The sequence below is a fragment of the Mastigoproctus giganteus genome, chromosome 5 (assembly GCF_048544385.1).
Source record: "Mastigoproctus giganteus isolate SK-2022 chromosome 5, ASM4854438v1, whole genome shotgun sequence".
Taxonomy (NCBI): Eukaryota; Metazoa; Arthropoda; class Arachnida; order Uropygi; family Thelyphonidae; genus Mastigoproctus; species Mastigoproctus giganteus.
Genome location: NC_143579.1, coordinates 200,948,521 through 200,976,011, shown reverse-complemented (window position 1 = coordinate 200,976,011; position 27,491 = coordinate 200,948,521). Strand labels below are relative to the sequence as shown.

General features: G+C 34.7%; 1 protein-coding gene across 1 annotated transcript in view; it reads right to left on the bottom strand.

Moving 5' to 3' along the window:
• The window catches only part of LOC150086005 (18S rRNA (guanine-N(7))-methyltransferase), a 106,500-nt gene that overhangs the window by 8,550 nt on the left and 70,459 nt on the right, over positions 1-27,491 (bottom strand). The window contains exons 8-11 of the mRNA XM_090373649.1: positions 15,300-15,350; positions 12,754-12,839; positions 2,286-2,384; positions 1,841-1,930 (exon numbers count right to left, since the gene is read on the bottom strand). Coding sequence (XP_090229775.1) covers positions 1,841-1,930; positions 2,286-2,384; positions 12,754-12,839; positions 15,300-15,350 — 326 coding nt within the window. The remainder of the gene's footprint in view (positions 1-1,840; positions 1,931-2,285; positions 2,385-12,753; positions 12,840-15,299; positions 15,351-27,491) is intronic.

Below are 27,491 nucleotides of genomic sequence, written 5' to 3'. Positions count from 1 at the left end.
ATATATGTAGCATAACACCAGTTTTGTATCATTATAATTTTAATTTTTTTTTTTTTTTTTTTTTTTCGGTTATTAATATACTGGCATAGACTAATAATCAAATAGACCGCGGAATACTTTATTTTGGCGGGCTTTGCATAGAGAAGTACACGGAGAGGTAATGCCATCTACAAAAAAGTAGCAATGTAGTGATCTAATATGCCATTTGTATGCAATTTAGCCTGGAATACACAGGTTGAAGAAGAGGGGAAGCAAACCGATATCATAACTAAACTCACTTCCTTATATAAATCTTTTTTTATAAATACCAGTATTTCAAAATATTATTAAAATAAATGGCCATGGATTTGTGGTTGAAAAAAGGGACTTTAAAACAAGAGGCAAGTATTTCTAGTATTGCAACTCTGGTCGATGAAAACGAACACAATATTGTCACACTTCAAAGTGAGGATGAACAATCGCAGCCTTTTGTTCCCCAAAAATCTGAAGTGAAAAAACAGAAACCAACTAATAAAAGACGAAAACGAAAGTATGATGACAGTTATTTGAATTTCGGCTTTACATATGTTGGAAATAAAGATGCTCCTGATGCATACTGCATCGTATGTAATAAAATATTAGCAAATAGTTCTTTGGCTTCCACAACTAAACTTGTGTTTCGTAAGTGTTCCGTAAATATACTGTGAGATGAAAAATGTTGTGTAAATATATTACGAGATGAAAAGTGTTCCGTGACTAAAAAAGCTGAATCCAATGAATCTAATTTTTTTTAAGCAGAGCAAATGATGAAAATTTGACACAAATTATCTACTCTGCAATTCTTATGGTATTTATTGAATGTAACATTCTGTTGCAAATATGTATATATTATTCTTATCAAAACTAAAGAACTAAAATGGTCTTGGGCAGGACACATAGCTCGAAGACATGATGACAGATGGACTAAGAAAATAACAGAATGGTACCCAAGAGGAGCTAGAAAAAAACCTAGAAGACAAAGGCGGAGATGGATAGATGAAATTCATGAGTTTTTGGGTAGTAAATGGATGGCCAGTGCTCAAAGTTGCTGGAGAGGCCTTCATCCTGCAGTGGATTGAAAATGGCTGATGATGATGATGTATATATTATCGTTAAAAGAATGAATTCTATGGGTTTTCACTTCGTGACACAAAAAGAATTGGCAAATGATCTGCAAAACATCCATTACACAAAATCCTCATACCACCTATTATATCCTCCAGCACAGATATATCAATTACCATAGCTAATTTTAACATCATCACTACCAGATCCATTATTTTTTTTTTTCAGCTTTCTGTTTACATTTTATGATATCAATCTAAATCTGATAAAACATATTGAGCAACATAAGCCCTTCCAGGCATACACATATAGTACATTATTGTTAGTTTTTAAACTAAACTGCAATGATGGATACACATAGTATAGGCTTATAAGCACAAATAATATAACTAAACTTAATTATGGCAAAAAAAACTAATAATATGTAATTAGGATAATAACATAAAAGTTAAGTTTTGAAATTCAGATATAATGACATCATTTCCTTCTTTGAATTCCAAAGTCCAGTTCATAAAAGTTTATTACCAATGGTAATTATATACATATTTATTAAAAAAATTAAAAATTCTACCAGATATTTGAAATTACAAATATTGTGGAGAAGAGTTCATGCGTAGCCATAATTCGCAGTCACACTTGAGAAGTTTTTCATCAATTGTGTCAGTAAACTATATAATTATAGCATATCCAGAAGTATTATTTAATTCTCTACAAATATAAACTTTTCCTAAATTTTCTTATTGTTTAAAATATTTACCTTCCTTGCCTTCGCCTTCGTTCCTTCTTTTCTAATATCCAATCTCTAGATTTTTTGACAGGTTTTCCTCTAAGATTTTTTATTCTTTTTCTGTACAGCAAAAAAATATTTCTTCATTTCCATCACTTAGTATTAAGTAATAATCTTTTGGTTATTCGAAATCTAAAATGTAATAAAATTCTAGATACTAAATTAAAAAATTACACCAAAAGACACTAGTTTATCAAAATTTGAAAGTTAAATAATTGTTTTATCTTTTCTTTCACTTTCTTGGTCATGAAAAACCCCCAAAGACTGGGTGCAAAACATGTCAACAAAAAAAAGATAGTTGCTTGTCAGCTGAGTGCAGGGTTACCTTCTTTTCAGTCTTTTGCATAATTAAAATTCCAGTACACAATGAATAAATGTCTAATTTAATTTAAAAAAGGAAAGAAAACAGGACTACCTTGCTGCAGTATAATCTGCCTGGGCAACATCTTCCTCTTCTGTACCTAAGGCCTTTGGTAAATTCTGTGGTCCAGAAGTAAACAGTACCAAGAATATTCTTTAAAAAAATAAGATATACATGTATGTATGTGTGTATATATATATATATATATGTTTACAAGCCACATATATACAAATTAAAATCACACATATTCAAAATAAATCACACATATATGCAATTTATAAAAATTACATACTACCTGTATAACAGCAATCATACTACAAGTTGCCAGGCACTTCTAGTTTCAATCATGTTTCTTTATCTATTTTGCAAAGTATCACTACTTTTTAAAAAAAGTATTATATACAGGCCGATCATTCAATTCACAAAGCAGCAGTGCCACAATGCAGCCAATCAAGTTTCAGCAAACTGATAGAGTACACCAAGAATATACTGATCCAATTGCAATTTCTGACATTTTGTCTAGTCGCTGAAAAGTGACCTTAAGTTATGTGCTGTTAGTGTGAACCATTCTGCATAATGGAACATCTGAAGATTGAACAAAATTTTGTTATTCACTATTTTATTCAATGTGGTATGAGTATTACAGACTAAGAGAAATGTCAGAGGTTTACAGCAACAAGCATGTGAAAAAAAAAATGCAATTTTCAAGTGACATAGGTACATTAGTTGAGAATCAACATTTCCACCATCCAATCTCAAAGACATAAAAAATTGGTTTCTGGGAGTGGATTCATTGATAGTGCAAGTGTATACACGTCAAAGGAGGCTATTTCGAAAAGAGAGAGCAACAGCAGACCTCAACAATGAAGATTAAAATTAAAGTAGGTCCATTCTGAAAATTAAATAATTTGTGTAAATACTGCATCCTCCCAGTACCCACAATTTTGAAACACCTTTTTTTTGTTGTTGTTGTTCTTGTACCATTGTGCCAAGTATGTTTAAACTTCAAACACCTGAATTGTAACTAGCTAGTAGAAAAAAAATGTCTATAGGCAATTAACTTGTGTTTTTGTTGTACTTATGATTGTGCAAATAGGATAAACAAAAAGTTACATGAACATAAAATAAGTCCATTTTTTAAATCTGTACACTGTCCAATTAAAACATGGCTCCCTCATGTTTTAAAAATCAGTTATTCCTTGCCTGGGTGCATATGTGTTGCAGTGAGAACAAGTAGATGTAGGTTTGTGGCATGCAATCCATACAAAGTACTTGATCAACACGGACAAGGGACATGATCTGATGGACTTCAAAAAAAGGGATGATTTTTTGGGTACTGGTTGAAGGGTAGCAGTATTATGGAAGCTGCAAATCTTGTGGGCTATTCACAGAGTGTTGCAGTTAAGGTGTTGCAAGAGTGGATGGATAATGGACAAAGCAGCAGTTGTCAAGCCAATGGCAGATGTCCATGCCTCATCAACTGTCATGGTAAGATAGGCTGTCCTGCCTTGTGCAAGCCGATAGTCAGCAGAATGGCTGACCATGGACTTTAACTAGGGGACAACCAGTGGTGTTTCCAAGACCACAATCCTATGACCCCTCCTCCATATGGGCCAACAGTGTAGGCACCTGGTCAAGGTACTCGTGCATAAAATTTGCATCTGAATGGCATCATTAGATGATTGACTACAGGCAATTCCTGCTTTGAGTTCCCGGGTTTAAGAGTTCTGTTTTTCAAGTATCAAAAAAATCCAAAGTATGAACATTAATTGCAATAAATAAATGCTAAAAATTCATAAATACGGCATTTCAAACCAAGTGTAGCTGTAAATACAGTACTACTGTGTGTGCATTTGTTTAGGCAGAAGAGAGCATCTCACTAACTTACATAACATAAGGTAGTTACCACGCTGACATTAAAAACAGTGGTTGTGTTGCTCTTCATTTTTGCTGTCTTGTAGCACTAGAAAAGTTGCTACAGATATAAAAAATGCTTATGCATGCTATCATGAAATTTATAAAGAAAACAGAAGTGGAAACAAACTATCTTGAAATTACTGAAGAAGAAGACAACTCCTTGTGTTTCCAAGAAACGAGTGCTGAGCCAACAATGAGTGATGAACCATCAATGAGTGTGCACTTAGTCAACGATGATGAAGAATAAACATTCTTTAACATTTCTATGACATAAATAATTTCTTTATTATTATAATTTGCTTTATTTTAAAGGCTATGTTTTCATTTCTGTGGGTAAACAAATCATTGTTTAAGCATAAACTATTATTTTGTTGACCTTTATTTAACATTACTATGGTCAAATTTTATTGTTGAGAACGTAACCTGTTTTTAACATTATATCTATCGGAAATAAATTCCCGCTTTACAAGCATGTACTAGGAACGAATTAACTCAAAGTTTGGAACTGCCTGTACTGGAAAAAAAGTTCACTTTTCGATGAATCACGTCTTTTGCCATGCCTCGTGTGAATGGTAGATGGAGGGTATGGTGACAAACAGCAGAGAGGCATCACTCCAATGTCCTGGTTCAACAGAAACAGGGTAGGTGGTAACAGTGTTTTGGTATGGAAATGTTCCTAGGAATCTCTTGGAGCCCTTGTATACTTAGACCACACTGAATGCTAAAAACTACCTATCCATCAGGTGCACCCCTTCATGGGGCTTCCCAGAAGGAGTAGCTGGAACTCCCAGAAGGAGTTCCAGCAAAATAATGCACCCATCCTATCAGTACTGTTTGAGAATGGTTCATCAAACACATAAGTGACTGGAAATCACTTATGCATTTGATGCAATCCTGGCAACATAGTACAACAACATATCTCCTACAATGTTCACAGGCCTTATAGAGTCCATGCCTCACCATATGGCAGCAGTACTGATGGCAAGAGGAGGGCATACTCACATTAGGGTCATAATGTTTTGACTAGACAGTGTATATACATACAGAAGTGTACATTTTTATACAAACATCAATGATCAGTAACCAGCAAAGTTTCAAATAAAATTATAATTAAATGCAAAATTTGAACTTACTTGTATGAAATGAAACTTTTAGACCTAGGTTTTAAACTGCTCAGGGCCACAATTAAATCATTTTCTGCAGATGTACAAATTTTTAATATGGCTTTTAATTACATCATAAAAAAAAAAAACTTGCCTCACATAAACAGGCTTATATGAACAGGAAGAGCACTGCAAAGGCCATTTTACCTCCATTTTTCATATTCATCCAAACACAGAAAAGCCACCATGTTTCAAGATCTGTATCTTCAGTACTCAATTAGTCAAAAGCTCAATAAGTTATGTGCTTAATAGCATTCTAATATGCAGTTCTGAACAAAAACTGGTTCGGTCTATTGGCAATAACAGTAGGTAATTAAGGCTAAAGGTGGATCAACATGTATATACTGCATGAATAAAGGGCTCCTTGAAACATGATTGTCTGGTTATTTTAAATTTTAACAAAAAGTGTGTATGCGCACGCATGTGCATGCAGAATAATCAAAGTAACTTAATATAAAAATATGTATGTTTTATATAAACATATTTATCAGTCTCTGTGCAATAAAACATAATAACTGAGTTGAGTTTAATTGCATGGCCTCAACTTAATTCCCCTCCAACACAAATGCTCCAAACATGACAGGTATCAGAACATTATAGTATTTTGTACTGTGCATGCATTGAAAGGTGAAAAGATGGAAGATATTTGTTGAAAAGTAATACTGACAATTTTTGTATATTCTAATTTTCTGGAAATACACATAAATGAAAGTTGGAGAACAGAAGTAGAAGGGATAAATGAGGAAGAGAAAGTTTATCCTGTGAGTTTGGAGTTTGACAGTGAATAGATGTTGGCTTGGTTGATGCACATGTTCAGAGTGGCTTGGAAGAATGTGATGGAATCACAGATGCCAATTCAAAAGAACAGTGCCCATGGAACTACAGAAAAAGCAGATACTGAACACCTGAGGCAGATTTGTGGAGAGACCTCATAAGAGATAGATCATTGACTAAACTGACTGCTCTCTTTTGAACTGAGTCCAGGAGTTTGAGGGCACTACCCCAGATGAGAGAACAACATTCCATAGTAAAACAGATCTCAGATTTATACGGTCAATGGCTGTTCAGAATAAAAGTAGCGCAGAGGGCAAAAAAGAAAAACCAGTTTTTCTAGTGCAGAGGAAGCAATATTTGTGATGTATTTATGCCAAGAGAGAGAGAGACTAAAAGTCAGGGTAATCCCCAATGGAGATGTGTGGTACTGTCTAGAAACCTGATTTTTACTGAAAATGAATATAGGAACAATAGACTGTTCTGCAGAAAATAAGGCAGCACAGTGTTTCAGAAGGATTAAAGTTAACTTTTCTTTGCCCCATAGAATTTCCAATTGCAGATGTAATGACTATTTAGGCTTGTAATACTTGTCAAGAATCTCTCAAAAATGATTCCATTCCAACGTTTTCAAACAGCAACAGTTTCAGATGTTTTCACATTTTCATGTGTACAGGGTACACACAGGCTTTTTTTCAGGAACTGGCTGGATATGGGCAAATTTCCAATAAGTCAGCTAATAAGTTAGAGAACTGAAGATAAAGCTAATAAGTCAGCTTTATCTTCAGTTGCTGATACAACAGAACCATCAGGTTGTAAAAGTGGTGAGAGTATAGATGGATAGAAGTTGCAGCCAATACTATGGCTAGAAAAGGGAAGGCTTGACTATACTTAGACAAGAAGCAAGTTTTCCACTCTCAGCATTTCAAAATAAAGTTTGTATTCATTAATAATTGTTTTACAATTGTTGGAGCTTTAGTGTAGGCAGAAAAGGAAGCTGGATATTTGGATATAAGACAATTATGATAATAGATTCTTTCTTGAACAGCCTTAGTGCATTTATTGAAAACCAAAGTTGAAATAAAGGGAAAGATTTTAGGTGGAAGGCAGAATAAAAGAATTTATCCCTATAAGAAAATTTCAGTTACAACATCTAAGAAAAAAATTAAGATCAGAAGATTTAAAACAGTAACCAAACCAAGGGAAAAGAGCAATAGTAATCATGCAGACCATGCCATTTCACATTATTTAATGCCAAACATGAGACTGAGAACTGTTGTGTGAGGGAAAGCCTCACTGCAAAAGAAAATGACATCAAGTTGTAATCTGAAATACCTAGATCAGTGTTTCCCAAACTGTGTTCCATGAGATGTGAACAGGTGTACCGTGAAAAATCATAATTAATAATTTAAAAAATAAATCAATTTTGCATATTTGTAGCGTACACCACTTTTGTGTCATTATAATTTTTAACTTTTTTTTTTTTTTTTTTTTTTGGTTATTAATATACTGGCATAGACTAATAATCAAATAGGCTGTGGAACACTTTATTTTGGCGGGCTTTTGCATAGAGAAGTATGGTAGAGGTAATGACATCTATGAAAAAGTAGCAACGTAGTGATCTAATATGCCAGTCGTGTGATTTAACTTGGAGTACACGGGTTGAAGGAGAGGGGGTAGCGAACCAATATCATAACTAACACTTCCTTGTATAAATTTTTTTTGATAAATTTCAGTATTTTGAAATATTATTATTAAAATAAATTACCATGGATCTGTGGTTGAAAAAAGGAACTTTAAAATGAGAAGCAAGTATTTCTAGTATTGCAAATGTGGTCGATGAAAACTAACACAATATTGTCACACTTCAAAGTGAGGATGAACAATTGCAGCCTTTTGTTCCCCAAAAATCCGAAGTGAAAAAACAGGAACCAAATAATAAAAGACCAAAACAAAAGTATGATGACAGTTATTTGAATTTAGGCTTTACATGTGTTGGAAATAAAGATGCTCCTGATGCACAGTGTGTTGTATGTAATAAAATATTAGCAAACAGTTCTTTGGCTCCCACTAAACTTGGTTTCGTAAGTGTTCCGTAAATATATTGAATATACTGTGAGATGAAAAGGGTTCCATGACTAAAAACGTTTGGGAAATGCTGACCTAGAGGATCAGTAAAATTGATTATGTATTCTAAAGGGTTATTGGTGAGAAAAAATTCAAGAGTAATAGGTGTGTGGTTAGGATTATCTGGTATTCTCGTAGGTAAACAATCAAGTTGTAAGGTAATTAGTAATGACAAAAATATTGACATCTCAGCCAGCTGGAGTCACGAACATTAAAATCACCAAGAAAAATTACTTCACTGTTAAGAAAGTCAGAGTGGAGAAAGTAGAGTTTCATAACAGGGAATGAGATTTTCAGGCAGAGAATAACAAATAGAGGAGATTCAGTATTATGAGTCTGACATGGAATATAAGAACTGACGTAAGTACATACCACCCTTAAGCAGAAGAAATTATGGAGTGAATAATTAGGGTAATTGTGATGAGTGATGGTTGAGGAAATGAATATTTAAGATTCTATCAGAAAAAGTAAGTTGGCTTGGCAGATTGATTATATGGAAATGGATTTCATAAGACTGAAATTGAGACTACATTATTTGTGAAATGAATGAGGAAATGTAAATTTGTTCTGTTAGACTGCCCATTCATGACACACTAAGAAAACAAGGTAAAAGTGGGGGGGGGGCTGTACAAATTAATGAAATTTTTGGATATGGCATACACAAGAATATACCCAACCCCTGTCATAACATGGTCTCCACAATGCATCCCACATGCACAATACTCGGGCTCCCTCCAGTCACTAGTTGGCAGAATAGAGGCAGTGAGATTGTAGCACTCAGTTTCATGGACTATATCTAGTGGCCAGCTTGCAGAAAACATTTTAAAGTTGTGCCCTTGAAACAAGGAATTATGGATCTTGCCATGACACCTATTATAAACACAAAAGGCATTATTCATACTGCATGACAGAGAAGATGGGAGGATGCTAGATCATTGCTCTGTAGACTAAACATGGATTTCACAACTTCAAGCTTTGAATAGGCAAACTTGTGGCATTATAAATAACTATTGGTATCTAGTCACAATGTCATTCAATTGAATCAACAATCCCAATTCAAGTAATAAAATTACAAACAGCACAGAAAAGCTGGTCTTCACATTTTTCTAATCGCCCTCTTTTAGTTGTGCAACATCTTCTGGGTCATTTCTGTAGAAGCAGTATTTTAGACACCACCCACAACTAGTAATCAGTAGGGTTCAAATCTAAACAGCAAGGTGGCCACTCTGGTACAAAAGCTTTAATAACCTTTCTTTCATAAAACATTCCCTTAATAATGCACTAACTCTCCAGTAAATCTATGGGGGGATGCCCCATCCTACTGAAAAGATCACCTAATCCATGGATCCAACCCCCCCCCCCAGAACATAATTTTCCAACATATCTATCAATCTCTGCCCATTTGCAAATATAATAATGAAGTATCCTTAACTATTTTTTCAAAAAATGATCCAATTATGAAAGTGAGTGCAAAACCACATCATATTCTTAACAGTGTTTGTTATATTTCAATATCATTATGTAAGGATACTGGGCCTTGAAGTCACCCTGAAGTTCTTACCTTGTTCAAATACTTTGAAAAAGATAAGTCCATATCTGTATTAATAAATTTTTAGTGAGATACCCTTATTATACAGTAAACCCCCACTATTTGCGGTATCTGTATTCGCGGTCGCTGATTTAATATAAATGAAACCTAAAAAAAATGTGAATTTTAAAGCGCCGTGAACATTTTCAGCCATAAAAAAACATGGGCGTGGCTAAAATTATCTTTCCCGGTCAAAACAGTGCTCAGTGGGTGGGGGGTGGGGGGGTGACAAAATCGCGAGCGTGGATGTTTCTCGCTAATCCTTGTTCAGTATGTGTTATGCGCGCTTGTAATGAAAGGTTTCGTCGTTTGCTTTTAATTTATATGCTTATAAATTGAATGAATTTATCAATTTATAAATTGATATGCTTACAAAAGTGATAAATCTACTGTTTTACAGTGTAAAACAGACTTTTTTCGAGTGTGTTAACGGAAGAAAGTGACTTTATTGTGGACAAGTTCTTTCTAACCCGCACAAAAATATGGCTACGAATAACAAGGGAAATGTGAAAAGATCAAAGAAGGTGATGACATTAGCAAATAAAATTGAGTTATTAGACAAAATTTCTAATTGTGAAAGTGTCTCCTCAGTGGCAAAACATTATAAAATCGATTCAACGGTACGATCAATCAAGAAATCGGAAGAAAAATCCGCTGTAGTGTCCGTGAAAACACGCTAATTGCTTCAAAAATTTGCTCTGTAACTCGTGAAGTTAAATTAGAAAAAATGGAAACAGCTTTAAATCTGTGGATAGAAGACCGAACTCAAAATAAAATTCCGTTAAGTTCACTCATCATTCGTGAAAAGGCAAAACTCCTTTATCCACTTTAGCGAAACTGGTGATAGCACTGGTGGGATAAGTTTTTTTTTTTCCTAGCAAAGGCACTGGTTTGAAAGATTTGTTCGAAATTTCTAATAAATATTACATTTAATTTTAAATTGTCTCTTATTTTCATTTCGATGCCATATGCTTGCATTTCACTATGTACTGTCTATGTACATAGTCATATTATGAAGGTACATATAATACATACATAGACAAAATTTTAGACTAGTTTTTCTTATATATTTCATACTTTGGAAGGGAACCCCTTTATTACTATGGGAGCCATAACTCAGTATTCGCGTTTTCGGTATTCGCAGCATTTCTCAGGAATGTAACCCCCACGAATAGCGGGGGTTTGCTGTATATACTCTACAGAATTTTCACATTTCTTTCAATTAAAATATATAAATATAAAGTTTAATCATACCTAAAAGTCAACCTAAAAGAAGAGCTGCTGTAGCTAGTTTTACCAGAAATAACAATTAAATGAGATTAGAAAAAAAATTCATTGCTGTTGCATCCAGAAGATAAATTAAAATCTCCACATAAGAAAAAAATTGGTGAGTAGGAAAACAGTTTATCAGGTAGATGATTTTCACAGATGCATTATTCATTGCACTATTTAAGAATTTTAGTGTTGATAGAAAGGTGCCACTTTAAATAAATTGTTACAAGACAAATTTGATTTTCCATTCAGGAAAACAGCTGTACATATAATTTTGAAACAAGTGTGGTTTAAATGGAAGAAAAAATAAAAGAAGCCAAACAGAAAGTTTTAATGGAAAAAGACAACAAAATATTTATAAGCAATTATGTATTACCACAATTCTGGGAAGAACCTAGTTTTTTTTTTTTTTTTGATGAAACCCAAGTGGACAGTAATTTAAATTTTGGGAAGTGTTGGAGGTTTTATGAATTATCTGGAGTCATGGACTATAGTCATGCTGCAAAAAAATTATTATAATAAATGCAGGAAATATAAAAAGCTTTATTCCAAACTCTACATTTATACTTAAGGCTAAAAACACAACTGGTGACTGCCATGGTCAAATGAATCAACATAATTTTGAAACATGTGGTAAAAGTAGCAGCCACAAATATTCAGGCAAGTTCTGTTTATAGTTTTCAACTTGATAGCATTCAAAAAGACAAGCTTCCAAAGACTTCATCATGGAAACAAGATTTTATAGAGTGGTTGGTAAGACACAAGGTATCATTTCAACATAAATGTAAATTATTAAACCATTTAAACATTCCGAAAACATACAAAGTGGATAGAATACCCCATGATCATGGAAACATTGCCTTAAGATTATTGCCATACCACTGCGATTTACACTGAGCCGACAGAAATCATGGGATACCTACCTACCTAGTAATGGGTAGGCCCATCTTTTGCCCAGATAAGGGCAGTCACACGCGAGGCATTCAGTCCACTACTTCATGAAAGCATTCCACATGTATTTCCATCCATGCTTATTGCACTGCTGTCCATAATTCCATCGCATTCCTGGGTGGAGGATCCAAAGTTTGAACAGACCATTCTACAGCATCCCAAAGACGCTCCACAGGGTTCGTGTCCGATGAATGGGGAGGCCATTCCACGGTGGTAAAATCTGCGGAATGCTCTTCGAACCATGTTCTAATCACCACAGCTGTGTGGGGAGGTGCATTGTCCTGCTGAAGAGTCTATTGCCCTGTGGGTACACGATGACCATAAAGGGATGCAGATGGTGTGCAAGGATGGAAACATAACCTGGACAGTTCAGAGATGCATCTAGACATACCAGAGGTCCCAACTTGTACCAATTGAACACGCCTCAGACCATTACCGACTGTCCACCTGCCTGAACAGTTCCTTGTTAACATGGCATAGCTTCATGCATAATGGTGCCAGTGAAAATAATGACAAGACATTATGCAGTGAGTTGATTGGATGGCATTTTTTGTTCATCCTAACATGATGGATCTAGTTAGGATGCACTTTTGTCAGAATATTGATAAAGTTGCTATCTGCACCTTCTATAATGTGAAGGTTTATTTTTCTAAGGATACTGGTATAAAGAACTTTTCTTATTTTAAAAAATAATAAGTTACCTTTCACAGACTTTTTCTTGAAAAATACCTACTTTTTAGCCTTGGAACTGTTTGGATAATCAATCACAAGACCACCAGTGAATCCAGCTCTCATTGCTTGCTGAGTGATTAATTCTACCTAAAATATACAAATAGTGCATTAGGAGCTCTACAGATGTTTTTCTTTTTTATTTGTTCAACAAAAGAAAAGGTATATTAAATAAAAAAATAAATATGTATGCAAATGCTATATTAAAAATTATATAAAATATTACATACTATTTAAAAATGTAGGCAAGTAGTAAAAATATCAAAAACCTATATATAATATTTAAAAAAATCATAAAATACATTGATACCATATTGAACATTTCAGGATGCATTCCTGAAGAAAAGCTTGTGAGGTCATTACAACATATGACACATGAAAAATGGTTTTAACAGAATGTTATTTTTTTTATCTACGAGTAGTACACAATAGCTTTTGGCAACAGATACAGATATAAGCAAATGAATAAAGAATAAACTTGGGTCTATGCAAACATATTTCAATGCAATATTCAATTTTAAAACTACATGGTATTTAATTTAAATTAAAAAATACTTTATAGTGCAAATGATAAAGAAAATTAAATTGATATAATGCAAATGATAAAGAAAACTAGGGCTATAATACACCAAAACCATGTCCCATACAAGATAACAGCAAAAATTCCAGTGAACTAATTACTTAGGTCACTATGTCAATATGTATTAAAAAAAAAAAAAAAAAATATATATATATATATATATAGTAAAGAAATAATATTAAAATGTAGAGGCCGTCCTGTCGTTTAAAAACCCGAAGCAATCCATAAACTAACCGGACCCTAGGCAACAATGTAATTTCCATTCCTGTGATACGGTTGAAAAGCACTGTCTGCTTCGGGAAGAAAAATAATTTTTCAAAATTTACGTTAAACTTTTTTTATTAATTTTTTAAATTGTTTTTTGAATTTTTAATTAATTTTTGAATTGTTTTCAATTGATTTTTTAGTGTAATCATTTTGCATTATATTTTATTCTTTTTAATTTCTGGAGAGTATCATATGGAATTGTTCTATGTATCATATTGAGGCAAATTTCTCTTATTCTTCTATAAATTTTTATTTTCTATAGGTTGAAGAAAGGATGTCAGCCCAAAACATCACCTTTAGCAAAACTGAAAGTGGAACTGTTATGAAATACCAGTTTCTACGGGGGAAAACACCAAAGGAAATTCACGTTGATATGCTGGTGGCAATAAGAGAACAGTGTCCATGTTATTCAATCATCAAAAAAGCTGGGTTAAAAAATTTTAAATATGGTTTTTTTTTTGACACAGAATGATGGGAGGAAGAGCAATTTCTACGAGAGTGTCTGAAAATGTTGATATTATTCACACCATGATATTGTCTAAAGACAAATTGCTGCTAAACAAACAGCTGAAATTCTAGGCATGTCCAGAGGCTGTGTTGGATATGTTATTCATGACATTTTGGACATGCAGCTTTCTGCTAAACAAGTCTCCAAAGAACGTTAATTAAAAGCAACAAAATTCCTCTTTAACTGCCATTCTTCACCATTTTGAGCAAGCTGCCAATGATTTTTAGTGCAAATTGTGATCATGGATGAAATGAGGTTATTTCATTATGATCTGGAGACCAAATAATAGTCAAAGTAGTGGAGGCATAATGGTTCCTTTGTACAAAGCTGTTCCACACCCAGAAGTCTGCTAGGAATATCATGGCCTCTGACTTTTTGGGACAAGGATGGGATTTTGTTTATTGACTATATATTATTTATTAATCTGCCCTTAAATCTACTCTCTTTAAATGTCTGACCAACAGTCAATTCCTTTTAAATTTTATTTTAAATCTGTTAAATATACTCAACTTATTAAATACCTGAAAGGGAGTAAAACGATAACTGCTGGTTATTATTCATCACTTTTGGACAAACTGAAGGAGGAACTGAAGGTCAAAAGCAGGTGAAAGCTCATTTGAGGAGTGCTGTTTTTGCAGAACAATGCTCCATCACATAGCACATCAAGCACACACCAAATTGGCTGAACTAAGCTTACAGCTTCTTCATCATCCCCCATTTCCACCAGATCTTGCACCTTTGGACTACTACCTCTTCCCAAAACATTTATTAAAAAAAAAAAAAAATTTAATGGATATCAAATTTGCATCAGTGATGAACATCATGCAAGCAATGGAAGCCTGATTTGGGGAGCAGGCTTTCAACTTCTATTTGAGAAGTTTACAAATGCTGGCACATTGCTGTAGAACGTGTGTGGATTTGAAAGCAAATATGTTGAATAAACTATATACATAATTAGATTATCTTGTTTCTTTCTATTGTTAAGTAAGAAAAAGAGAAAAAAAAAAAAGCCCCATCAGTACAGCCATAAAAAGGCATATTTTGTGTAAACATTATGAATAAATCACAAAAGATGGCAAGTATGGATACTCAAAAGAATTCAAACATGTCTAAATATAGTTTGTAGATATTACAAACATATACAAGTATTATAAATCAAGTTGTTTATTTCAAAGAAAAAAAAAAAAATACTTACTTGGTCATTGTTTTCAGGATAAAACTGAAAGACAGCTTTACTTCCTCTTGCCTGTGAGAGAGAGAGAGAGAGAGAGAGAAAAATTCTTTGTTTAGAAGAGCAATGATATGCACAGGACAAAACAATACAATAGTGAATATGCATAGGAACCTGTGTTATGTTGAAATTTCAACATAACACACGACAGTGAAAGAATGATAAAATTAACAAAAGCAGTAAATGTTATAGCAAAAAAAAAAATTAAAAACATTAATACCCATACAAATATAAATAGCTATTAGAATTTAAATAAAAACCATCTAAAATATCTGATTCCTGGCAAGAAATGGGATCCGAACTGCATGAACGGTGTACAGAAAAGGGTGTGATCAGAATCAAGGGTAGTACATCTATGTTAACCATGGCAGCCCAGTTAGCATTTTTAAAATCATTTATATTTAAGTTATCAATATTCCATATAATGCCATTCATCAATATATCAGTAAAATAAAAAGTCTTACTGTCATAGGTTTAGCAAGGCAGGAGAACTAATCAGAAAATGCATAGAATAACACCACACAGCTACTGTCAGCACAAGATGAATAATGATATCTGTTATGTTGTTGGTTGGTTGGTTATTTGGTTTTTAGGAGCATTAGCAACTAAGGCCATATTGCTCCGGGGATATGCGGTGGTCGTTTCCTGACCTTTCCTCATCCTCTGTATTTGATGGTCACGGGCTCAAACCCTGGTCTAATCAAGAAGCGTGTGCTACGTACTGCTGCTCCTGCTCACCTGGCTATGGAGGCACCCATACCTATTATGTGTTAGCATAACACAGCTGTTGTCAGGCATCTCATACTAGCTTAGGCTGGCCATTTGTGAATAGTAGTGGTTGGAACCACAATTAGAAGCGCCAACCCGGTTCCTCCATTCAAACATATCATATACGCTGCTCGAGTAGAGAAACTGGCTACATTTGTTAGACACATAACCAATTCACTGCCTTGGTGATGTTATTGGAATAAAAACAATATTGGTAATTTTATGTCAACTTGTGAATAAACATAGTTGTTTCTAAAGTTAGCATAAATCAAATCTCTGTCACTGGAGGGACTATTGTCCCTCCAGTGACAGGATAATGCTGTTTTGTGTTATGTTTTTCTGGCTAACTGCTTGGAGACAAATGTCTCCAAGCAGTTAGCCAGAAAAACATAATACAAAACAGCATTATTTTCTCATACTATTTCAATACGTGCATTGCAATGGGGCGACTTCGTAGCCACGTGGGAAGGAGCAGCAGTGCATAGCACACGCTTCTTGATTAGACCGGGGTTCGAGCCCATCACCACCAAATATGGAGGATGTGGAAAGGTCAGGGAATGACCACCGCATATCCTGGAGCAATACGGCCTTAGCTGCTAATGCTCCTAAAAACCAAACAACACAACACACTACACAACGCATTGCAATGGTATCCAACTTTTAAAAAAAGGAGGTGATTTTACAAAGAAAATAATTTTTTTTAAATAATTTTTACAATTTTTTAAAGCAAATAGCAGCATTAAATCATCCAGATTTTTGTTTCTAAAATTTAGAAAAGAAAAAACCTACTACAATTGTGAATACAATATTTCATTTCCATTAAAGCATAAAATATTGCTGACCACTTACAAAGCACTAAACTAGTCACTTATGGTGGATTTTTTCTGTTTCTTTTTTTAAATAACAATAACATGAAAACAGTACTTCACAACTACATTACGAGCCAATATATTATTGTAAGAATATTTAATAAGAAGCATTTAAATGTTAAGATTACCTTATAGTCAAATGCAACTACTATATGATCATATATTATTACACAATATTATAAAGAAAGCACCCTTTCTAAAAGATTATATGCAGAACCCCCTTTTTAAGAGCTATATTCTTACTTTGGTATTCTTTTCATATATAATATTGATTTTTTTAAGTGTGCTTATTAAGTGATGGCTTATGTAAGTTGGAAACCTGCACACATTTTTGGCACTTTAAAAAGAATGAAATTTTAAAAATATTTTATTAAATTAAACTAAACATATGAATATGATAAAAATAACAGTGCAACCTCAATATAACACAGGTGTCAGGAGACAAGTTTAACACCTGCATTATAAGCAAAGTGCATTATAGTCGAAAATAAAATTTATCCAGTTTTTTAATGTGTATACACAAAAACTAAAAGACACCGTATGAAGCAGATTATTTTTTTTTTTTTACTTTTAATTTTACTATTTTGTTGTCCGAAGATGAAATATTTTAAATGGCAAATGCACTGTTATTGTAGTTTTTTTTTTTTTAATAATGCTGTAGTTTAAAATATTAAACACTTCAGATGATTAAAAAATAAAATTTTTAAATTGTCAGTTTCTTATAACAGTACCATGCTTCAAAATGAGACATTTTACAGGAATCCAATTTATTGTATAATTAATGCATTAATGGGAAATATGGAACAGCGCAGCCACATCTAATCTAATGGCCACTGCAGCTAAATGGTCAAAAGTAAGGATTAAAAAAAAAAAAAAAAAAAAAAAACCTGTTTATTACTATCAGGTACCACTTGGGCCAGTGGCGCGAAAACTTATTTTGCTCGCAACCCCCTTTATTAAATATAAAATTGACATGACCCCTCAATGTAAAGTCTGAGGGGATGACCAGATTTTTAGAGAAGAAAAATGGCATTTTATAATTATGTAAGTAGAAAATTTTATTCGAGTACTGAGAGAGGAATAAAAAAATTGTTTAATATTTTAAATGAATACAGCAAAAACATCAAATCAAATTCTTATTCTTCAAATAAGATTACGAAACAATAAAAAATGGATTACAAAGCAAAACAATTAATGAGAAGGACAAGCCTGGATAACTGATAATATCTGGTTCATATTTTGGTGCAATGTTTGATTTAGAAATCTCATGTCATCTGGATCATGCGTGGAATGCTTTATTTATATAGCTGTTAATTTCGAGAAGCCAACCTCACATAAATATGTAGACCCGAAAGGTAGCAACGTTTGTATCACCATTTTCGATAATTCTGGATACTCGTCTCGAAGAGAAAGCCAAATATTTTCAGCAGTTTTAGTCTTGAAACGAGCACTTATTGCTTCGTCAGACGAAAGGTCGATAAGACCTTTCTTTTGCTCAATGGTAATTTTGGGATGTGAAGATATTTCAAAAGCACAGGGATCACGAATCCAATACAACTTTTGTTTTCTGGAGATACATTATATCATTTGGAAAAATTGTTAATTAGCATTGTTAGGTGGGTGGCAATAATATCCTTAAATCATAAAATGTCAATATTATAACAAAATCAGATATTATAAAATGAACAGAAAATGGGAGGCTGAGATGGTTGCGACATCTGCTGCATATGAATGAAGTGAGATGGCCTAAAATTATATATGAGTGGATACCACAAGGGAAGAGAAGGTGAGGATGCCCTAGTAAAACATGAAAGATGCCCACATCCAGCAACTTTGGAAAATGGGAATGACAAGGCGGTGATCTGCCGTATTAAGTTGAGCATTAGCATTAGTAGAGGCATATGATGCAAGAAACCAAGCTTATGCAGCATCGGCCAAGAAAAAAAAAAAAAAAAAATGCTCCAATTTCACCCCTCCTTTCGTTCCAAATACCTGTTCAGCTCAGCCTTAAATTTATTTAGGCTAACAACTTCCACAACAACAGATGGAAGTCTCTTCCACCAATCAACTACCTGCTGGCTAAAGGCAAACTTCTGCACATCTATCCTACATCTGTCTTTCCTCAATTTGAATTTATGCCCTCTCAGGTGATTATTCTGAGCAAGAGGAAGAATCAGCATTGAGCATACTCAAACCATTCAAAACTTTATACACCTCAGTCAGATCACCTCGCAGGTGCCTAGTCTCCAGACACTAATTTGCAAAACTTAAGCCTTTCTTCGTAAGAGCAACCCTTTGTTCCATTCACTAATCTTATTGCCCTTCTGTGTACTCGTTCCAACAGCTCTACATCCTTCTTAAAATGAGGCCTCCAGACCTGTATACAGTACTCACGGTGTGGTCTGACCATTGCCTTATACAAGGGGATAATCACCTCCTTATCCCTGCTAGAAAATTGCTGTATATCATTGACAAGACACCATGAGCTACTCTTGCAGACCGTCTGCATTGCTCAGAAAACTTCATATCTGCCTGCACAATTACCCCCAGGATCTTTTCATTCTCTACCACTGTCAGCATAGTACCTCTATATCCTTCTTAAAATGAGGTCTCCAGACCTGTATACAGTACTCAAGGTGTGGCCTGATCATTGCCTTATACAAGGGGATAATCACCTTCAAACTAAACAGGCAATTACAAACACCCCAACACTCCTTGTTGGATATCAAAAGGTATAACCTCAAAAAGGCAAACTGGCAGATTTTTGCAGAACATACAGCAGCTCAGCTGCAAAGACAGGAAAATGAGTGGTCTAGATCAAGCAACTGTAGCCCGGACAAGCAAGCACTGACTATGACAAACATTTTAAGAAAAACAGCAGACCTGTCTATCCCATGGAAAAAACTGAGGAAGCAGGCAGTCCCCTGGTGGTGCCCTGAACTGACTTTACTCAGGAGAAGGGTGCATCAGGCGAGGAGAAATTTTCAGAATATCTTGGCCACAAAATGAGGTGGATGCACTGAGAGATTCTTATAGAATCTCTCAGGCTATTAATACAGCCCTCATAAGAGACAAGAAAAAGGAATGCTGGAGGCACTTGGTGGGAACCACTGGAAACAATAACCCTTGGGGAGTTCTCTACAGAATAGTGACCAACAAGCTGCCAAGAAGAGATGTCTTAGAAACAACTGTCAAACCAGATGGAACCCCAACCCTGTGTTGGGCGGACTCTGTAAATAACATCCTAGACAATATTATTCAAACTGAAACTGGGGACCTTTCCCCCAACCCAGCTGTACATTATAAAAGAAAACACTGAATATGAATGCCAATATCGAACCTCTGTTCACTATACAAGACTTAGAAATAGCACTATCTAAAACCAAAAACAATAAATGCCCAGGTTTTGATCTCTTAGAGGTTGAGATTATTAAAAAATTGGCAGAAATAGCACCAGACAAATTAATAGCAGTATATAATAACTGAATGATAGAAGGTATATTCCCAAAAATATGGAAAAAAGCAGTGTTAAGATTAATTCTCAAAAACCCTGAAAAACTTCCTACTGATCCCAAATCATATAGAACAATAGCCCTACTCCCTGTACTAGGGAAAATATATGAAAGACTAATATATAGCAGATTAGCCCAATATTACACAGAAGCAGATTTACATTCCAACAATCAGTATGATTTTAAGCAGGGCAACTCTACGGAGGATGCCATGCACCACCTACTGACAACAGTTAAAAACACAGAGGAGAAATATATGCTGGCAATCTCCATTGACTTTGCTGGGGCATTTGGCTCACTCTGGTGGCCTAGTGTCCTTAGGAGACTCTGCCAGGCAAATGCCCCACAAAACCTCTATAAGGTAATAAACAGCTACCTTACAGACAGAAGTGTCTCAGTGCGCACAAGGTTCCAGGAATTGACATGCCCTGTGAATAAAGGCTGCCCGCAGGGTTCACTCCTTGGCCCTTTCTTCTGGATGAATTTCTGATTTCTGGCCTTGGATCTGGGCTCCGTGGAAAGCCTGACCTTTGCAGATGACATGATTTTCCTTGTAAAAGGTAACACACGAGCGGTTGTAGAGCAAAGATCAAATGCCTCCCTCTTGCAGCTGCAGGAGTGGGCACAAATGCACATGCTCAAAATATCACCTGAAGAAACCAAACAAATACTTCTAAAAGGCAATTTGGACATAAGAAGACTTCCATAAATCAAAATTAACACAACCACTATAAAAATGGTAACAGAACTAAAATATTTTGGAGTGGTCTTTGATTCAAAATTAACTTTTTACCCCCATTTGATCTACTTGGTGAAAAAAAGTGAGAAATTATGCAGGTATGATTGCCAGGATCAGTCGAGCAGACTGGGGATTCAAAAGAAAGACCCTGGCAATCACATACCGTGCAATGTTCCTATCTGTTGTCACCTATGGAGCCAGTGCGTGATTCACCCGTTCGGCCATAGTAAGAAATAGGAATAAATTAGAATCGATACAAAGGACAATACTACTCGCTATTACCACAGCATGTCGCACAGTTAGCCCACCTGCGCTACTGTTGCTGGCCGGAGCTCTCCCACTTTACCTGGAAGTAGCCAAAAGAGGCTTATATTATAGATTTAAAAAAGGCATACCCACAGAATTTCTGGGGATAGCCCTTGATACAACCAACACCTTCAATGATGAAAAAACAAAAAAAAAAGAATAGCCACAAAACTCCATGAGCTATGGCAAACAAAGTGGAAGCAGGAAACCAGAGGTCTGGTTACCAAATGGTTTCTGCCATGGGTGTCAATGGTTAGCCCAAAGCCACCTAAGTGGTATGCCTCTGGACTTTTTACAACATTTATATTGACAGGTCACAGCTCCCTAAAGGCAAAACTAACCTCCTTAGGGCTGACTGATGACCCAAACTGCACTTGTGACAAGAGTGAAGACTGGGCACACATTCTATATGAATGTATAATATATGACATCCCAGAACAGAGCTAATAGCACAGATTGGTCTCCTTCCCAGGGAAGAAGAACACCTGTTCATCATAGAAGCGTTAAAATTATAGTTATATCGTTCTTCTTTCCAAAGCTTTGCAAAATAGAAAATCCTCCAAAGTATCTCCCTCATCTGACATATACAATAAGTTGAGCAAGGTTTTAAATATCTGTGAATTCATCCAACTGTATTGCAAAAATTGGACTTTCTCTCAATCGCTTTAATAAATTGAATTTTATGTTGTCCGTGATAACTGTAATATGCTGCGAGACTGTGGTGGCTCTGGATAGAGGAATAGTATTTAAATCGTTGCTGTACTTTTCTCCATACATAATTGAAATCATTTTTATAGCAGCAGGGAGAACAAGAGATTCCACAATAGTATGTGATTTCAAATTTTTTCCTATTAAATATGAAACTTGCAATGATTCTCTTAAAGCTTTACAAGGAACTGAAATGTTTCTTCATGAAAGTTTTCACACCTTGTACGGCATCGGCATCTCCTTTGAAAAGGATTCATTCTTTTTCATTATCTCTGGATGTTTCATATGTAAGTGTCTTTTTCATTTAATAGGTTTCATGCTTTTGTTAGCCAGTTTTTTGTAACATATTACACACACTGGACGTTGTTCATCATCAACCAACACTGTAAGTACTTCATAAATTCTTCTTGATATTTTCTACTATTTTTGATTTGGAATATGACAGCTCTCTACCAGAAATTGGTGGTTGCATACACTTGAAATAACATTAGTGTCCAAATTTCACAGGATACATTTCTTACCCTTTCGGCTTCTGATGTATCTGTAGCAACATTGTCTTCACTCCTCGACCATTTTGTTCTGATTACCCAATTGTCCATGGTAAAATATATTTTTTAATTCTTAAAAACAACGATACTATAAAAAGTAGCAGAAGAATGAAAAACACATCCAAGTTGACGTGAAAGCATAGAATTACGAGGCAGAATAAAGCGTGCATGCAACAGATTTGCTATTTATTGCCACCGAATATTCACACCTCTGGCCTTTAGGAAATTCCTGTAGGAAGCATGAATTAAGAGCTAAAGAGATTACGGTTCAGTAATTGAGGAGTACTGAGAAGTATTAATACATACTCAGAAGTCACAATAGCCAGCTACTTTCTGTGTGTCTATAGCCAGTGAGCAAATTAAGCCGTATTACTCACAAGGACAATAAGTAAGAAAGCCAACTGCATTGCACGTGAAGCCACCCTAAAAATAAAATGGCAATAGGGTTCATTCATATCTCAGACTTTGAGTAGTAAGGTCTCTACACCTACATATTGAAAAAATAATTTTAACAAGTACATAAAGGTTTTTTAAGCCTTTATGCACAGAATAACTAATTTTATTTAAAAATTGCTGTGACCCCTTTAATTTATCCTGCAACCCCCAGAGGGGTCAAGCCCCATAGTTGGCACACCACCGGGTTAGACTTAAGATATTCCTGAAATCACTGGCTTACAAAATCGTTTTCCATAGAAAATAGCATAATATGGCTGAGTTACATTCTGGATCAAAATACCCCCCCCCCCTTCCATCTCAAGGATGTACTACTTTGAGTTATAAACAAAAGTGAATTTTACAGTATGGTACTGCAGAATAATTACAGAGAACACTACACTACATAGTTTTTGCCATTGTAAATGTGATTTCACGTTTAGAATGACCTTGAAAAGAATGTTACATGCTGTTTACAAAAATTTATAACTGAATACAATACACCTAACAAATACAGTAGCTGGTCCCCCTCTCAGAAAGAAATATTTAGTTCTGAAGGTGTCCTTGTGTGCAATTAATATTTCATTGATGTATTTTTTACTTCATCTCTATGTGAGATGATACAGGAGGAATTGAACATCTACAGTAATTATTCTCGAATAAGTTCTGTTTATAAAAATTGAATCACCTAATTGAGGGAATATACCACAGAAGAAAATACAACAGCTCAGTGATGATCCACACTCTGAAAACCAGTTGCCATTGGTGGTTCCCCTCTATGAGGTATAAAGTCCATTTCTGCTAGTGTCTATTGTGAAATTCGTGGTTTACCATAAACTGCAATTTTTTATGAACCTCTTGGGGGATGTGATCACACTTGTGTTACATCCAAAACTTGAGTATTACCATGCATGATATATTGAGGTTGCACTGTATTAATGCAGTCATTAGTGAAATTAATTAAAAGAGAAATTTAACTCTTGCAAAAAGAACATTTGAAAAACGAGAGATGTGTCCTTAGACTTCACAAGAATCTATGCCAAAGCATAGGTTCTTGAACACATTCAGCATAGATTCTTGTGACATGCTTTAAGACAAGTTAAGAAGAGAGAAGAAGAAAGTAGTGCTTGAGCATGTCCAAAGCATCTACAACTTTGGTACAGGCGTAGTAAGCTAAACATTGATATCATCATTACCTTTGTCACTCTCTTGTCCATTAGGTGAGCCTTGAGTGAAGTTTCTGATAGTTTGTAACTTGCTGTCAATGAGATCATCATCTACAGACAGAGTCATCAAAATCTGAGGGGTGATAAACGCAACAATAAATGGCTGGACAATGAGTTGTAAATGGCCTCTCAAAGCTTTGAGTTAAATACTGTATAAAATAAACAATCATTTCTGATACATGTAATATACACCTGCACATTCCTAGATTTATCCCGGGGGCTCACATCTGGTGAGTATGGGCTTGGCACACCCAGGGTCCTGAGCTGGATATCATCATTCTTCTCTTTCTTGGTGATTCCCTTCTACTTTTGACTCTCTCTCTCTCTCTCAGGGTTACTCGGGAACTTTTTTTTTTTTTCCTGGTGCAGCATAAGCCTCAGGCTTCCTTGCATCATATGGATATTAATAATAATAATTTGGTCTCTATCATCCCTTTCCTGAAACTAAAAATCAAGAGAGTTATATCCAGGTAGTTTACTTCCTGGAACCTTATTAAAAAAAATTTAAAAAAAAAGTATTAAGTGGGAAAGTGTCGTGAGTGCTATAGATGTTAAAAAATGTGCCGCACACTTCACAGGAATTCCAATGGAGGGACTGAAAAGCATTAAAAGCTGGATCATCATTCTTCTCTTTCTTGGTGATTCCCTTCTACTTTTGACTCTCTCTCTCTCTCTCTCTCTCTCTCTCTCAGGGTTACTCAGGAACTTTTTTTTTTTTTCCTGGTGCAGCATAAGCCTCAGGCTTCCTTGCATCATATGGATATTAATAATAATAATAATAATAATAATAATTTGGTCTCTATCATCCCTTTCCTGAAACTAAAAATCAAGAGAGTTATATCCAGGTAGTTTACTTCCTGGAACCTTATTAAAAAAAATTTAAAAAAAAAGTATTAAGTGGGAAAGTGTCGTGAGTGCTATAGATGTTAAAAAATGTGCCGCACACTTCACAGGAATTCCAATGGAGGGACTGAAAAGCATTAAAAGCTGGATGATACTGAAGCAAGAGAATTCTAACTGGAGTTTACAGTATTTGGTTTACAGGGTACGCCAAATGTTGTGAGATACTTTTTTTTTTTTTTCATATTTAAAAAACTCAGCTGAATATATAATGTAATTACCATGATACAAAATAACATTTCGTAAACTTTATAATTATCCAAAGTTAGCCTGATGTACAAAATGACAGCAATTTTCAATAATACAAAACTATTTGTGAAAAACATCACCACCATAATAACAGTTGTTTCTATCTAATATATTATCGTTCAGATAACCCAACATAAAAAAACTATGGGGGGGGGTAAATATAGTAATCTTGGCACATCCACTTTCCAAGAAATTTTTCACATAGATATCATTGCATTGCAAGAGAACAATAGGAAGGGCACTATCCTGCAAATAATTCTTTACCTTGATGAAATCATTTATCACGTTTAGATATGAGTAACCAAGAAAATTAAGCGATAAAGGATCTAAGCCAAACAATGACTCCAAAAAGAATCAATTTATTTTTCAAATTGAATGTGATTCTTTGTTGCCTAATACATAGAATTATGACAATTAACAAGTCCAGTTTATTTGGGAAACTACCTCATTAGACCAATCTGGTTAGGAAAACTGTTATCATTCATTTGCAGAAAAATGTTCACACAAGTGATCTTCACCAAGAGGCTGACTAATTTGGGAAAAAAACTTGAATCCAATTCACTTTAAAATTCTTTTTATGGAGGTTCTTGATATCTTTATTTCAATGGAAATTCTGAGTCAAATTTTGTCTGCACTTCTCAGGTTGATTTCCTGCAGATTTCCAGTACCAGATTTATTTGTAATTGTACTTGCTGTACCATTATCTTAGAAGATAATGCTATTATATTATCAGACAATTGTATTGTTGTTCTGTAACTGATCTTGAGGATGCTGGAGTAGCCATAAGCCCTTGCACACTATCCTCTACAACTTTTACACTTTGGTGTTTTATATAACCACACTTTTCCCCATTTGTAAATGGAATTTTACAACAAAGGCAGGAAGATTTAAAAAAATCTTTTGTGACTTTTTCAATTTGTTCAGAAGTATCAGTCCAGTACAGTTTAATTAAATTTTTCTCTTTTTACCTAACATAACAAAGGTGTGTTTGTCAATACAAAAAAACCACAGCAAAATGTAACATAATGTCTTCTTCTTCTTAGGATTTATTCCGTTATTACAACGGTTCTCTTCAACCTAACATGAAGTCATTCCTTTATTCTTTTTTTTCCATTTTCTTCTATCTTCCCAATTTCCATCCACCAGTCCTCTTCTATTCATGGCTGCTCTCACACCCTCTATCCATGTCGTTCTCGGTCTTCCTCTCTTTTTCCTTCTCCATGGCTCCTCTGGGCAATCTCTTGTCCTCCATTCTCTTCACGTGGCCAAACTACTCCAATCTTTTCTCCTCTAATTTATTAATGATGGTCTTTTGGGCATTCATTGTATTCCTTATCATGTCATTTTTAACTTTTTCAGTCCTAGACTTTCTTGCCTATCTTTGCCAAAAATCCATCTCAATGGCCAGTAGTTTATTTTTTTGTCTTTCAGTTAAGGTCCAAGTCTCACATCCATATAATAAAACACTTTGTAATATTGCATTATATATTTTATGTTTAGTTTTGTTAATAATATTTGTATTCCACAGCACAGAATTAAGCATTCCTATGACTTTCTTACCTTCACCCAGTCTTCTCTCAATTTCCTGCACAGATGATTCGTCAGTCTGAATAATTGCAACCAGGTATTTAAATTGCTGTACAGTTTTCACTTGTATTCCATCTAAATCCAGAACCTCCTCACTTTGATTCATGTACTCTGTCTTATTAAAATTAACTGTCAGTCCCTCCCCATGTTTTATATTCTTCTAGTAACTTTCTGCCCGTGTAGTTTACATCATCATTGTCCTGTACGACCACAACTTGGTTGTCTGCAAACAGTAGATTGTAAAGGTACAATCTACTGTTTGCAGACAGCAAATTGTAAAGGTACTTATTTTGACCAAGGGGAACACCCATT